This window comes from Dermacentor albipictus, chromosome 1 (genome assembly GCF_038994185.2).
Source record: "Dermacentor albipictus isolate Rhodes 1998 colony chromosome 1, USDA_Dalb.pri_finalv2, whole genome shotgun sequence".
Lineage (NCBI taxonomy): Eukaryota > Metazoa > Arthropoda > Arachnida > Ixodida > Ixodidae > Dermacentor > Dermacentor albipictus.
This window is the reverse complement of record NC_091821.1, coordinates 26,281,398-26,295,059: the sequence shown is the minus strand read 5'-3', so window position 1 is coordinate 26,295,059 and position 13,662 is coordinate 26,281,398. Positions and strand designations below refer to the sequence as shown.

Genomic DNA, 13,662 nt, shown 5'->3' with positions numbered 1-13,662 from the left:
TGGTCCTCTTTCCGTATTTCTGTCGTTATTCCACTTTGGAGCTCAGTATATTCCTACTCTTTGCTCGGTCATTTGCCAAGTTGTTCCTGGACTGTTTTGACTATATTGCTTATTTGCTCAGCGTTCAAGTTTGGACTGGCCATTTAGTGCTCCTTGCTCTCTTTCTCAACTACATATCCAATTTTGGAAACGCGTTTATGGTCATTCCCTACGCTGCTATACCCTTTCTCGTCAGTGACCATTTCTCTCAACTTATCATGAATTCCTTCTGTCATCAGACAGTAATCGATGGTCGATAACCGGTTTCCCACTTCCCACGTGGTCTGCCCGTCACACTTAATTAGGCCCTGTATTCACGATAATGAGGTTATGTTGCTCATAAGGATCTAGCAATGACTTCCCGTTGCTGTCGGTATAGCCATCTAGATCCTGTATGTGGCACCTATATAGGATCATTTCGGCGCCATTCCCGAAACCTTTAATATCGGTACTTTAAGAACGCCGCCCCCTACCGCTCTTTAGTCTACGTGGTTTGTTTGTGCTCGTCTCTCTTTCTCTGTCTCTCTATCTCCCCCTTCCACTAATTTTCTTTTTATCCCCCTACACCTTCTTCCCGTACAAGGGTAGCGAACCGGAACTACCTCTGGTTAACCTCCCTGCCTTTCTGTGTGTCCTTCTCTCTCTTTTACCCTCATCTGGCCATCAATTACATACCGAACTGTCCTCCACAGCCGGTACATCCGGGAAAACGACGTTCGACAGTGGCGCTATAGCATCCGCGCGAGCGCATGCTATGCAGCTTCGGTCCGCTCACGTAATAGCACAATAATTGCCAGACGAGCAAGAAGTTGACCCCTCTTAATGCAGTGTAAACGGCAGCTTACGATACAGTGCCGCAAATTCGTCTCACTCCATGCTCCAGACTTGATGCAGGCCTTTTGTGTGTACTAAAAAAAAAAAAAACCAAGATAATCTCTCGGCAGTCGTTACGTCGCTTCAAATCATTTATATATAAAAAAACACAGATGTGCTGCTTTATTTTTAATATTACCTTTTGGCTAGGTGTTTCATAAATATATATTGCTATTGATTTTAATATTAACATTTTGATAGGTACACACGTGATGTATATAGAGGAGGGCATGATCAAGGAGGGAAGTTTCTCGGCAGAAGTGCATGAATACCGCTCGTACTCGGGGCGGATTACTCAAGTAATATGACGCACATTAGTGACAAGGGTGATTCGGGCACTGCGTCTTTAATGAGTCACCGTCATGACGGCCTAATTTATTTGCAAAGAGCGTTCGAGAGTGAAGTTGTGGGCTGCGAGTGGCATCACTTCCCGTTCTTCAGGAGACTGGCTGTGCAACTCCGTTGACGGTGCGGCTCACAAGCCGGTCGTTCTGGTACTCCTCGATGGTCTCAACGCCATTATCGATTATCACTCGCTTCTCGTACTTGCCTGGCAAGCCTGACGGTGAGCGTGTATTCGGTAAGTTGATGTTCTTCACCTGGAGAAGAAAAAGTGGTCCAACTCAACAGCGCACTCACGAAATCACTGATTTCAGTGTTAGCGAGACGATTCAAGTGCGCGTCAGTGGTGGTAACTGAAAGAAGTAAAAAGTTGGCAGGAGATGCAAACATATCGAAAGCAACCTGGTATGTCGTCAGCAGTCCTTAGTCATTCCTTGCAGCGCTCAATGTGCAGCCGTGACTCACACTCAAGCATCGGCCATCACGTACTCATGTTCCACACTTGGATGACTGCTATTTGCTGCGTTTGCTTGTCAAGTCGGAAATGCGCTCTCGGGTCCGCGCATAAGCTGGTGGGTTCGCATAAGCTGGTGGGGTCGGGGTGAGCGGGAACCGAAGCAGTTTAATTAGAGACACCTGTTTGCAGCCTGCAGCAGATAGAGCCTACCTACCCTCGGTCATTTTATCTTCAGGTATAATACACCTTAACAGTGCCTCATCAGCGATGACCTTATCAGGGCCGGCAGTCGCCCGCAAGCAGCTGTTTCGCTTCTGGTGCTTGAAAAATGTGCGACCAATGCCAGTAGACGAGGAAGCAATACTTATATGTGGCTTAAAGGGTGATTAGTTTGTTACTAAATTGAATGACATTATAAAAAAATACACACAACACGCGGAAAAAAATAATGGCCGCGACATTTGTGATCGCGCAGCAAATATTCAGAAAAGAATGTTGTATAAACTCATGATGATTGTCAATGTAAACGAAGCTCATACTACTTTCCTATGTGTTGTTTCGTTTTAGTCTGGTTTATGCGTCGTCGTTTTGTGTGACTGTTACCAAGGCTGTACCTCGCAGTACAGCGCAGGCATGACAAGGAGACGTGCAGCTATGCGTGAAGTTCGCCTCAAGCGCGTGTCTCGCATTTATCATGCAATGTTACACAACATACAACGCCGGGCGCGTTCTTCCTGCCTACGACTTTGGCAGATCCAGATGGTTGTGCACGGGTAAACTGGGCCGATCTCAAAAATAGTGCGATGTCCGAAAGCGCTAACTGCCACAGGGAAGAATTGGGAAAACTGGCGCGCTCTTACCTCTATCACTAAACTATTCCTATGCGACGGGACACATCCGCCAAGCGTTTCAAAGCGCTAGCTTGCCCGAGGGAAGGAGTGGTAAGGTAGGTATTCTCTCAACCCAGTTGGCCAGGTACGACAAACCCACGAAAGATAAGCAAAGAAAGATTCGGTGTAAAGGAGGAGCGGTTTGAAAGATGCTACATGCGCTATAGTCGCTGGAAGAGAGCCGGGACGGTTAGATGGAGTAGGCTACACTGTAGACACCTGCCGAGGTCGCACACCGTGCAGCTGCTAACTCCCGCGGGATTAGATGTAATTTGTTGCATCAACCTTTACCCTTAACACTGTGAAGCTGTGTTTGCAGATCGATGGTTTGATGACGCAGATCAACAACCGCGCGTACCTGCTGACCTATCAGTGACTCGACACTCGAGTTTACACTATATATAGCGTCCGCGACCTGCGGGTCGCCATTCCGGCATATCTCATTCTAACAGGAAAATTCTCTGGATTGGCGCGTTTGCACATTGGTGATTCATTTCGCACTGAACATGTTTGCATCTTATTAATAAACAGCACAAAAAGAGAATATAGGACAGTCATATGTAAGCAGCACTACTTGTATTTCGTTTGCAGTGTTTCGCCTCGATCGTGCGTCTAGTGGTTCAAGAAGAGCTAGCACGATTTCAGGGAGTAGACGCTGGTTACCAGTGCTCGTTTGACGAGTGCATTCCCGAACCACCATCCTGGTGGCGAGAACATCGCATCGAGCGCCGCCGACCGCCTTCTGAAGAACCACAGTTAAGTAACACGAGCTTTCGGTCTCTCCCGGCGAGTCTCAGTCACCACCAGTCCTCACCAGCCCGTCGTGACATTACGGAGTACCACCCAACACCTCGACATTTTTCTGCGGAATATCCGATGCCACGACATGCTCCCGCGGAATCATACCCGGCGCCACGCGTACCTGCTTCATTTAGTTTCAACCACGACCTACCCGTCTGCTACGCCTGCAGTTCCCGAGGACATATTGCGCGCTTTTGTCGCCGCTGCCCGAAGCGACCGCCATGTTTTTCGGCGTGCACAGCTCGTGTGCACGAAAACGCGCCCGCGCCATTTGAAGTCCATCTTCTGCGACAACAGGGGTTGTTTCAATCGCGCGATGAGTCGCCTGCCTCCGAGCGCAGCCTTACACCGCCGCCGACCCGACTGCGCCGTTCGCCATCCCCGTGCCGTCGTCGGTCGCCTTCCCCGCCGCGGCTGGGAAACTATAGTTGGTGCGGCTGATGGAGCTGTGGTCGCGGGATGGTCAGACTCGTCAATTCCTCCGTCTGTTATGCTGAAGAACAAGGTGTGTGTGAGTGTGTATAGACGGTGTATAGACTACTTATAGACGGTGTATAGAGTGTGTATAGACTACTGCTATTGTCGATACGGGTGCCACTATTTCTGTTATGAGCCTTCGCTGCAAAGATGGCTTAGGACAGAAAGTTATGTTCGCTTGGGATCCCAAAGAAATATTTTGTGGAGTTGGCGGGGAAATATTGCGCCCTGTTGGTGTTTGTTCGGTTTTGGTTGCGATCGGAGGACAGAGACTTTAGAGCCGAGTTCACTGTATTGGTCCACGCAACTCATGATGTTATTTTTGTCATAGATTTCCTACGTGAATGCAGCGCTACACTTAACTGTGGGACTGTAGAGATTTTACGAATGAGCACGTTGCCAATCGCCATACTTGATGATTTGCAGACCGATAAAGCCGACGTGTTTTCGCTGTCTCAAGATGTGTTACTGCCTGGTCGGACAGCCATGTTTGTTCCCGTGAGTTCTTCGCGTTTACGGATGGGATCATGCAGTGCTCCTGTGGAGCCAGATCTTAAGAACGCGATTAAAAAGAATGTGTTGGTCCCTAGATCTATTGTTCAAGCCATCGACGGGCGCGCTTTCTTGTGGACCATGAACGCTTGTACGGAGTCTGTTACCGTGCCAGTCGGACTTAAATTGGTAACATTTGAAGTGCGTGCCGCCATTGATGTACGAGCAGTTGCAGCGTCTTCAGACATCAGTCGACCATTTCCCAACTATTCGGATCACTTGCTACGTATGATAAATAAGTCGTTGTCGCCTTCCGAGCAGGACATATTCCAACAAGTTCTCGCCTGCGACACGTCAGCTGGTATTTGATTTTACTCAACACGAGCGTTATTCGATGTTGTCGCAATCCCGCATGCGTCACTGCATCAACACCGGGCAAGCGACTCCGATACGTCAGAAACCCTATCGCTTATCTCCCACGGAAAGAAATGTGATCGCTGAACAGGTTGATGACATGCTGCAGAAAAGCGTTATTCAGGAGTCTTGCAGTCCTTGGGCAGCTCCTGTTATACTAGCGAAAAAGAAAGACAACTCGTGGAGATCTTGTGTCGACTTCCGCCGCCCAAATGCCGTCACAAAGAAAGACGTGTATCCCTTACCACGGATTGACGATGCTGTTGACTGCCTTCACTCCGCATCGTACTTTTCGTTGATTGACCTCCGGTCCGAGTATACTGTTAGATACCGATGCACCCATATGACAGAGAAAAGACCGCTTTTGTTACGCCTGACGGGCTCTATGAGTTTAACGTCATCCACTTGGCTTATGCAATGCCCCAGCAATCTTGGAGCGATTTATGGATTCCATCCTCCGTGGTCTCAAATGGGAGATTTGTGTGTTATTTAGATGACGTGATTCTTTTCGGCCGAACTTTCCACCAGCAGAACCAGCGGCTCGGCGTTGTTTTGGACTGCATCCGACAGGCTGGCCTCATTTTAAACTCTAAGAAGTGTCGTTTCGGTGAGCTTAATTCAATCCCTCGTGCTGGGATAGCTCATCGACAAGGACGGTATACGGGCCAGATCCCCAAAAGATTTCGGCTGTTCGCAACTTTAAGCAGCCGAAGATAGTGAAAGATCTCAGAAGATTCCTGGGCCTTTCTTCTTATTTTCGCAAGTTTATTAAAGACTTCGCCCAGTTTGCTTATCCGCTGACTGAGCTGCTCCGCAAGGACACTCCCTACATATGGTCCGCTCAGTGTGAGACTGCTTTCCAGCAGCTGAAGTTTTTGCTCACTTCTGGGCCACTTCTCCGCCATTTTTTTTTTGCTCACTTCTGGGCCACTTCTCCGCCATTTTGATCCGGAGGCGTTCACCGAACTTAAATTATGGGGTTTTACGTGCCAAAACCACCTTCTGATTATGAGGCACGCCGTAGTGGAGGACTCCGGAAATTTCGACCACCTGGGGTTCTTTAACGTGCACCTAAATCTAAGTACACGGGTGTTTTCGCATTTCGCCCCCATCGAAATGCAGCCGCCGTGGCCGGGATTCGATACCGCGACCTCGTGCTCAGCAGCCTAACACCATAGCCACTGAGCAACCGCGGCGGGTGTTCACCGAACTGCATACTGATACAAGTGGTGTGGGCATTGGTGCTGTGCTCGTCCAGTTTCATGACGGACGCCAACACGTCGTTGCGTACGCAAGTCGTACTTTGACGAAGGCAGAGAGCGATTAGACAGTCACGGAATTGGAATGTCTTGCTGTTGTTTCCGCCATCCACAAGTTCAGATCTTATTTGTATGGCCGCCATTTCAAGATTGTCAACGACCGTCATTCTCTCTGCTGGCTTGTCGGACTGCGTGACCCAGCCGGGTCGTTGGCTGGGTCGTTGGTCTTGCCTCTTCAAGAATACGACTTTTCTGTTGCTTAAAAGAGTGGTCGATGCCACACAGATGCCGACTGCTTATCTTGTCGCCCCTCTCAGAGCGAAGGTACTGATGATGATGATTTCGACGACTACTTAACTACAATCTCATCGGACTTGCCTGACTTTGCCGTCTTCAAGAACGAACAGCGCGACCCTTCACGAAAGCCAGTTAATGATGCGACCCACAGATCTGAACAGGCTATGCCATTTGTGTTTCGGGACGGTCTGCTTCACCACAACAATTATTCAAACAACGATGCTCCACTGCTGCTCGTCGTCCCGAAATACCTGCGCCTTGCTGTACTTCGGGCCATGCACGACGACCTTACATCCGGTGACCTTGGATTCACTCGAACGCTCCACCCCCTCCGACAACGTTTCTATTGGCCTCAATCGCGAAAGACAACCAAGCAGCATGACGCCAGCTGTGATGTCTGCCAACGCCACAAACAACCGACTAAGCTCTTGCAAGAACTCTGCAACCGATTACACCACCGACTTCACTTTTTGGGAAAGTGCGTGCAGATTTGCTCGATCCCTTCCCCAAGTCCTCCACTGGCTGTCGCTGGATAATCGTGTACGTGGATTATTTAGCACGCTATACTGAAACAATGGCACTTGTCTCAGCTACAGCATCCGATGTTTCGGCGTTTCTTCTGCATTCGATTATCCTCCGCCACGGAGCTCCTCGTGTGGTGATAAGCAATCGCGGCCGGCAGTTCACCGCTGACGTCATGGAAGAGTTGCTACGCCTTTGTGGAACTCAATATCGTCATTCCACGCCTTACCATCCGCAAACCAATGGTCTAACCGAGTGCACCAATCGTACCCCGGTCAACATGCTTTCAATGTACGTCTCAGAGGATCATAAGAACTGGGATGCCATATTACCGTTCATCACGTGTGCCTTCAACACAGCCAAGCATGAAGTCACAGGACACGCATGCACCTTTCTTTCTCCTCTACGCTCGCCATACTCTTAAGTTTTCTCTACACCATACTTCCTTTTGCACTTAACGACGATGCTTCTGTCACGCAGATATTGTGTCATGGAGAGGAAGCACGTCGACTTGCCCGGCTCAGAACCCTATCGTGGCATGTTCATGCTAAGGCTCGCTACGACGCACAACAGCTGCCCGTCAGATTCACCACCGGTGACTTCGTGTGGCTGTGGACACCGGTTCGGAAAAGGGGACATGGCCAAAAGCTTCTCTCCAAGTATTCAGGCTCGTTCGTCATTCTCAAATGCTTGAGTGACGTGACCTATGTCATCGCTAAAGTGACGGCTATAACAGCCGTTCACGCAAGACGCAAGTTGTGCACGTCGCACGATTGAAACCGCACCATCAACGTGCACTATGACTCGCTCGGTGAGCTTCGTCTGGCCCGGAGGAAAATGTAACGCCGCATCGGAGGAGCGTGGAAGAGAAAGAAGAAGCGTGCGAGGGTTTTGGGTGATCGGCTGTTTCGGACCATCCCATGTCTTCTCTACCATTTTCATTGTAAATAAACCCATTCTTCATTCGTAACAATATGATCCAGACCCACAAGCTGCGCCGGAATCTTTGTCTTGCATTGCGCGCACGCTTTCTCTCGGTATTTTTCACGTAACGCCTCCGTTCATACCACCCTCGACACGAAGTAAGCGTTTTCATCAGCAAAGCTGAAAAAATCAAGGGTTGAGCGACTGATCTGAAACAATCACTTTTCGACCAAAGCGACTATATCTTGATTCCTGTCAGTTGACCTGTAGACATGGTAATAAGGAACTAGTCTACATCCACCAACACTCACCTGGCCAGTCGGGTCCGCGATTTGGTAGTTAGTGCCTTCTTTCGAGACGGTGGTCCGGATGTTGTACTGACCTCCACCGTAGATGGTCAAGTTACCGGCCTGCTCGTCCTCGTTTACTTGCACCGTGCTCACTTCTATGCGTGAGTTCGAGCTGCTGGACCCCGTCACGCTTACTTGGGAAGGTGGGCGGGAGACGTTAGTGTTCGACATTGCTTCTGTCCGGATGTGCGACCACTATCTGTCAAGAAAACGTTAAAGCAAAACTAAAATCGAAATGTTTGAATTGTCAAAAGCAACGACTTCACAAATGTTATGAAAGCGCCAGAAAGAAACTTCTGTATGTATGTGTTGACACGACTCATCTTGTGAGTGCATTTTGCAAGGGCATTGCTAAACTATCTGCTATCCATATAGTGCTAGATCATTCCGAAGCAGTCAGTTGTCTATGTCCCCAATGAAAGTCGTCTGCAAACAAAAGAGTTGCGTTTCAGTTGAGAGTCGCAATAAAGAAAAAAAGGAATTCGTCATTCGGACGCAATGTGTAAGTATTGTATACATCTAATAATTTTTTTGTTCACACAGCAGAATTACCATTTTCTCAAGTTGCAACGTCATCGCGAATACTGCCAGATTCGTATATACAAATTTTGATGCGGATGACAAACTGTCTCCACATATCAGTAATTGGATGATTATTTGATGATTCAGCAGCTCTGTGAAACCGGCGTATGACTTCCGATAATTTCCTCGAATCACGAAAATGGCACAGTTTCAAGATATTCGTTCATCCGTGTTGGTGTTACACGGAGCACAGGCAGAACGTTGGGTTTCAGTACTGATGGCGATCGGTGCGAAGCACTGCATTTTTTCAGTTTAAGTGGCACCTGAATCTGGTAAAAAAAATCTGCAGGAAGCTTGAAGGGTTATATTAACGTAGAACTCCATTAGAAAGGCCTTTCGACAATAAAATACATACCGTCGTCATAACGGGAATCAACCGCCCTGGCGCAGTAGTTGATTCCTGCGTTTCTCACGAATCTTGCAATTAACATTTTACTCTCAGTCCCCAGCGGCTCCGGCGCAGTCAAACCGTTGCGCAGCAGAGACTGCTAAGCGCTTATGGATCCAAACAAGCCGTCACAAATACTAAACGTGGAAACTTTCAACACGCGCATCCTATCGAGTGAAGCTAGCTCAGTAGGGCTCTGGGGAATTATCTGGCGTTACCTGGGATGTCACAGGGCTTAGCGAAGTTAATGCAGCTGGCGAGGCATATACATTTCCGGCTAATGAGCGCCTATAGTCCAAGGTAAGACACCGACCCCCAAAAACCGCAATACAAGACGTCTGGTTATTGTGAGCAAGGTTCCCATATATCAGTGCCTAAAATGTTGTATTTTTGTCGTTTGTTCTCGGCCTTCAATTTACCTTTGACTACGATTAATCCCGACCAGACAATTTTTGTCAAACTCTTGACTTCAGAACATAATCTGCTACAGTGGCGCTGCTGATAAGAGAGAATTGGGAAAGGATATGCAATACTTAAGGACATAGTGGAAAACACCGGTGAACTCTCACTGCTGGCTAAGTTCTGTACCTAGGAATCAATTAATTCTAATATGCTGAAGACAAAGATAATGATGAATAGCCTGGCAAGGGAACAAGAGTTCAGGAACGCCAGTCAGCCTCTAGAGTCTGGGAAGGAGTACGTTTACCTAGGTAAATTACTCACATAGAACCCTGATCACGAGAACGAAATTCTCAGAAGAATGAAAATGGGTTGGATCGCATACGGCAGACGTTGTGAGCTCCTGACTGGAAGCTTACCATTATCAATGAAAAAGAAGGTGTACAATCGGGGCATTTTACAGGTGCTGGAATACGGGGCAGAAACTTGGAGACTGACAAAGAAGCTTGAGAACAAGTTAAAGACCGCGCAAAGAGCGATGGAACGAAGAATGCTAGGTATCCCGCTAGGAGACAGAAAGAGAGCGGTTTGGATCAGAAAGCAAACGGGTATAGCCGATATTTTAATTGACATTAAGTGAAAAAAATGGAGCTGGGCAGGTCATGTGATGCGTAGGTTAGATAACCGGTGGATCATTAGGGTTACAGGACGGGTGCCAGAGAAGGGAAGCGCAGTCGAGGATGGCAGAAGACTAGGTGGGGCGATGAAATTAGGAAATGTGCGAGCGCTAGTTGGAATCGGTTGGCGCAGGACAGGGGTAATCGGAGATTGCAGGGAGAGGCCTTTGTCCTGCAGAGGACATAGAATAGGCTCATGATGATGATGATTATGATGGTGATGTCATCAGCATAAAGCTAAACGAGGGGTATAAAATAAAGTTAGTACGCATACGTGCACCAACATGCAGTCGCGAGAATGAAGCACTAAAGAAGTCGAATTCGCAATGAGAAAAATTTAAACTCAACTATGGTGACGGACAACTTAACTGTGAGAGTGCGGAAAAGGGGTGACTGAAGAATAGGCAATCCAGAACTGTGGCATCGACTGGAAATAACAGAATCTTTTGCCTTTTCAAAATATGTCCAGGGACAAGGCGGCAGTAGATTAGTCAATCTGACGAATGATGGCTCGATAAGCTAATGCTGCAGCACCTCATGACTGAAAATGTAACAAGAGAACTGGAAGACTGCCAGACTGCCAACATATCTTTAATTCATAAGAAAAAAAAACACTAATTTGCCTTTACCTAGCTTTGCATGCTGTACTATATATGTCTTATCTACAGAGATTCCGCTGCTGTCATCATTCAGAAAAGCGTTTGTACCGTGTAACCGGGCCCATTGCTACTAGACAAAGCTCAATAAGAAAGCTTTGCTTGCGAGGTGGGGGCTACTGCATGCGATACGGGCCCCACAAACACGCGCGACCATTGGAAAAATCAAGTTGCACTGCACAGATCGACGCAAGCATTAATTTATATACGCTTCCACACTCCGCTGCGCGCACCTTCACCTTGAACTGCCCTACACCATGCCTCTAGCACCACTGTATAGTTGTGGCGCTAGTGATTCGCTTTCAAAATAACTTCGACCGCGTTCGGTGCTTGTTATTTGCGCTTAGTAGTCCATTCCTTTGTTTAGATAAGATAGCTTACATTATAATACAGTGGCATCTCGGCTACGACCGGCAGGGCATTATTCAGGACCTGCATTATGCTATCAATCTGCGCTCTATTCGCGTCAACACAGGTATGTTAGAATAACTACAATCCAACTTCCTCTCCTTTCAACGAAGCTGCAGGTTTATCGGGCTCCGATTAACCTGGCATTCCAAAATGAGACAATAAGGAGGTCGATAATTTAGCTGCATTAAGAAATTGCTCTTCTTCTACAACAAAAAGGTCACTCTTACCATGAGAAGACCCTTGGTCTGCCAGAAAAAAAAAATAACGGGTGACTACCCTGCTTTGAATTTCGTGCACCAGCTCACCACCACGTCAAGAATTTCTACACTGTGCTCTGGTCAAGTTAATTGCTTATCGGTTAAATATGGACTACATTTACTTCACAAAAAAGCCAAAGACAAACTTGCTTGCAACGACCGAAATAAACGTTTCGCAATTTACCATGTCAAACCTACGTATCGGCACTGGGGTATCAGCGCAAAAAAACAATACTTTTTAGTCTAAACTAACCTAGTCTTTTTTTTTTTAGGGTTCTTTAGAACAGTGCTTTTACCAGACTCAAACGTGTTAACGTGAGCGGGGAATTAACGTGCACGCTTAGAGCAGAGTAACGTGGTTGAAAGTCGTCGTCGCGTGAAGATAACACATGGCAGATCATGAACACATCAACCAGTTGTCTTAACCGCGGAATTACGGACGCTCAAAAACAGCAACTCAGGGAGTCCCCACAACATATGTTTTATCTGTATCCACGCTATGGCCCTGCGTGATGCGTTCGGGACTTCAGATTCGTTAACTCATGGAACTAAAAGCATAAAAAAAAACTACAAAGCTCCCACGCCTAGATGACGGACAGTGCGAACTAGCGCACACGATAAACACGCTAAAGAAACAGCACGGTGCATTTACTGCACTGAATGCCATTCGACACGCATTCTCTTCGGCCGTTAAGTTCTCGAGATCTGCTGAGCAACGCCCCTTGCGCTGGAAGGCGCAGGCTGAGCCGTATTGGCATGAGAAGTGTTCGGCAGCTTACCTCGAAGATTTGTAGCCGCAGGCGCAAGCCGCGTGCAGTAGGCCGCTACGCCCCGTTGGACGACGCACTCGGCCTTCTTCACGGAGGCTACGGCAGCAGCTGGTCCAGGTACTCGCAGCCCCGTCAACGAAGGCTCTGGCACGGGTTACGGGCGCAGCACGGTCCGTGCTCGAAGGCGCGAGCGCCCGCCCGCGACGACCATGCTGAAAGCACTGCCAAAATCGTAACCGCGAGCGCTCGACCTGAGCAGCAATGAACAACAACGACGACGACGACGTGGGCTACGTTCGCGAAATCCTGCTGTAGTCACTTTGGATATCAATAAAGCGTATGACAGTGTACAGCATGTAAGCCGAATAAACGTGCCCCAGAATACAGGTCTGTCAAATTATTTTGTCGCGTGGGTTTATGAATTTTTAAACAACAGGGAATTTTACTGCTGTCAATGCGGAATGTCTCCATTAACGTATAAACAGGCAAGAGCTAGGATCAGTCCTATCGCCATTGCTGTTAGGGTTTTAATGAGTGCTGTAGCTTTTCAATCGGATGTGCATGTTTACGTATACGCCGGTGACATCGCAGTTTTCGCCGCCTCGGTAGATATACATGCATCGTACAAAACGCTGCAGTCCTATATAAGTAGCCTTCAATTGCACCTTGATGGCATTAATCTCTCTCTTAATATCAGAAAAAGCGCAATCCTAGTTTTCCCTCAAAGCATTCCTGTGCAAATCTGGATTCTTTATGGATAAGAGCGTATCCCGTAGGTGAATTCAACTAAAAACTTGTGCGTCATAAGCACCGAAAAGCTCAAATTTGAGTCCACGTAAAGAGCACAATACTTCAAAGGGAGCACGCACAGTAGGAATGCTGCGTAGACTTACTAGAAATCGGTCAGGATGGCGCTCATGCCCTCATTATGATCTATTATTACATGTATGTTGTTACATTATGATCATTGCATGTATGTTCGTCCGATAATATAGTTCGGCTGCGTTTTATTTTCTGGCGAACCTGCATGCAGAATTCGGCCTCTGGTTGTATTAGAACAAGAGGCACTACGTTTATGTCTTGGGCTTCCTAACTTTGTCGCTAATATCTTATATCAAGAAGCACACCCGCCTTCTCTTCTCAGGCGATTTCATATCCCAACAGTACAAACTTTCTTAAATATATATGCATCTCCACAGAGGAGTTCACAATGTGTTTTCGTTAATGAATCGGCCTCATTTTTTAGCCATCAGTGGTATCGCTCAAATTGCCCTCAAGTTGTTTTCGCACAAAAACTGGTGGACACATAAATATTCACCCATGCGAGGTGGTCTTACTAAATTCCTCTGTTCCAGTCGCTAAAATTGAACTTGGTGATAGTTTTC

The 13,662-nt window shown here is 47.5% G+C and overlaps 1 protein-coding gene across 1 annotated transcript; it reads right to left on the bottom strand.

The window, feature by feature from the left end:
• Window positions 1-1,242: 1,242 nt before the first annotated feature.
• On the bottom strand, window positions 1,243-12,514 carry LOC135909431 (uncharacterized). Its single transcript, XM_065441387.2, has 3 exons — window positions 12,287-12,514; window positions 8,099-8,336; window positions 1,243-1,511 (listed from the first exon to the last, which is right to left on the bottom strand). Exons 2-3 carry the CDS (start codon window positions 8,306-8,308, stop codon window positions 1,350-1,352), a joined length of 372 nt encoding a protein of 123 aa, XP_065297459.1. The 5' UTR covers window positions 8,309-8,336; window positions 12,287-12,514; the 3' UTR covers window positions 1,243-1,349.
• Between the last annotated feature and the right edge of the window lie 1,148 nt (window positions 12,515-13,662).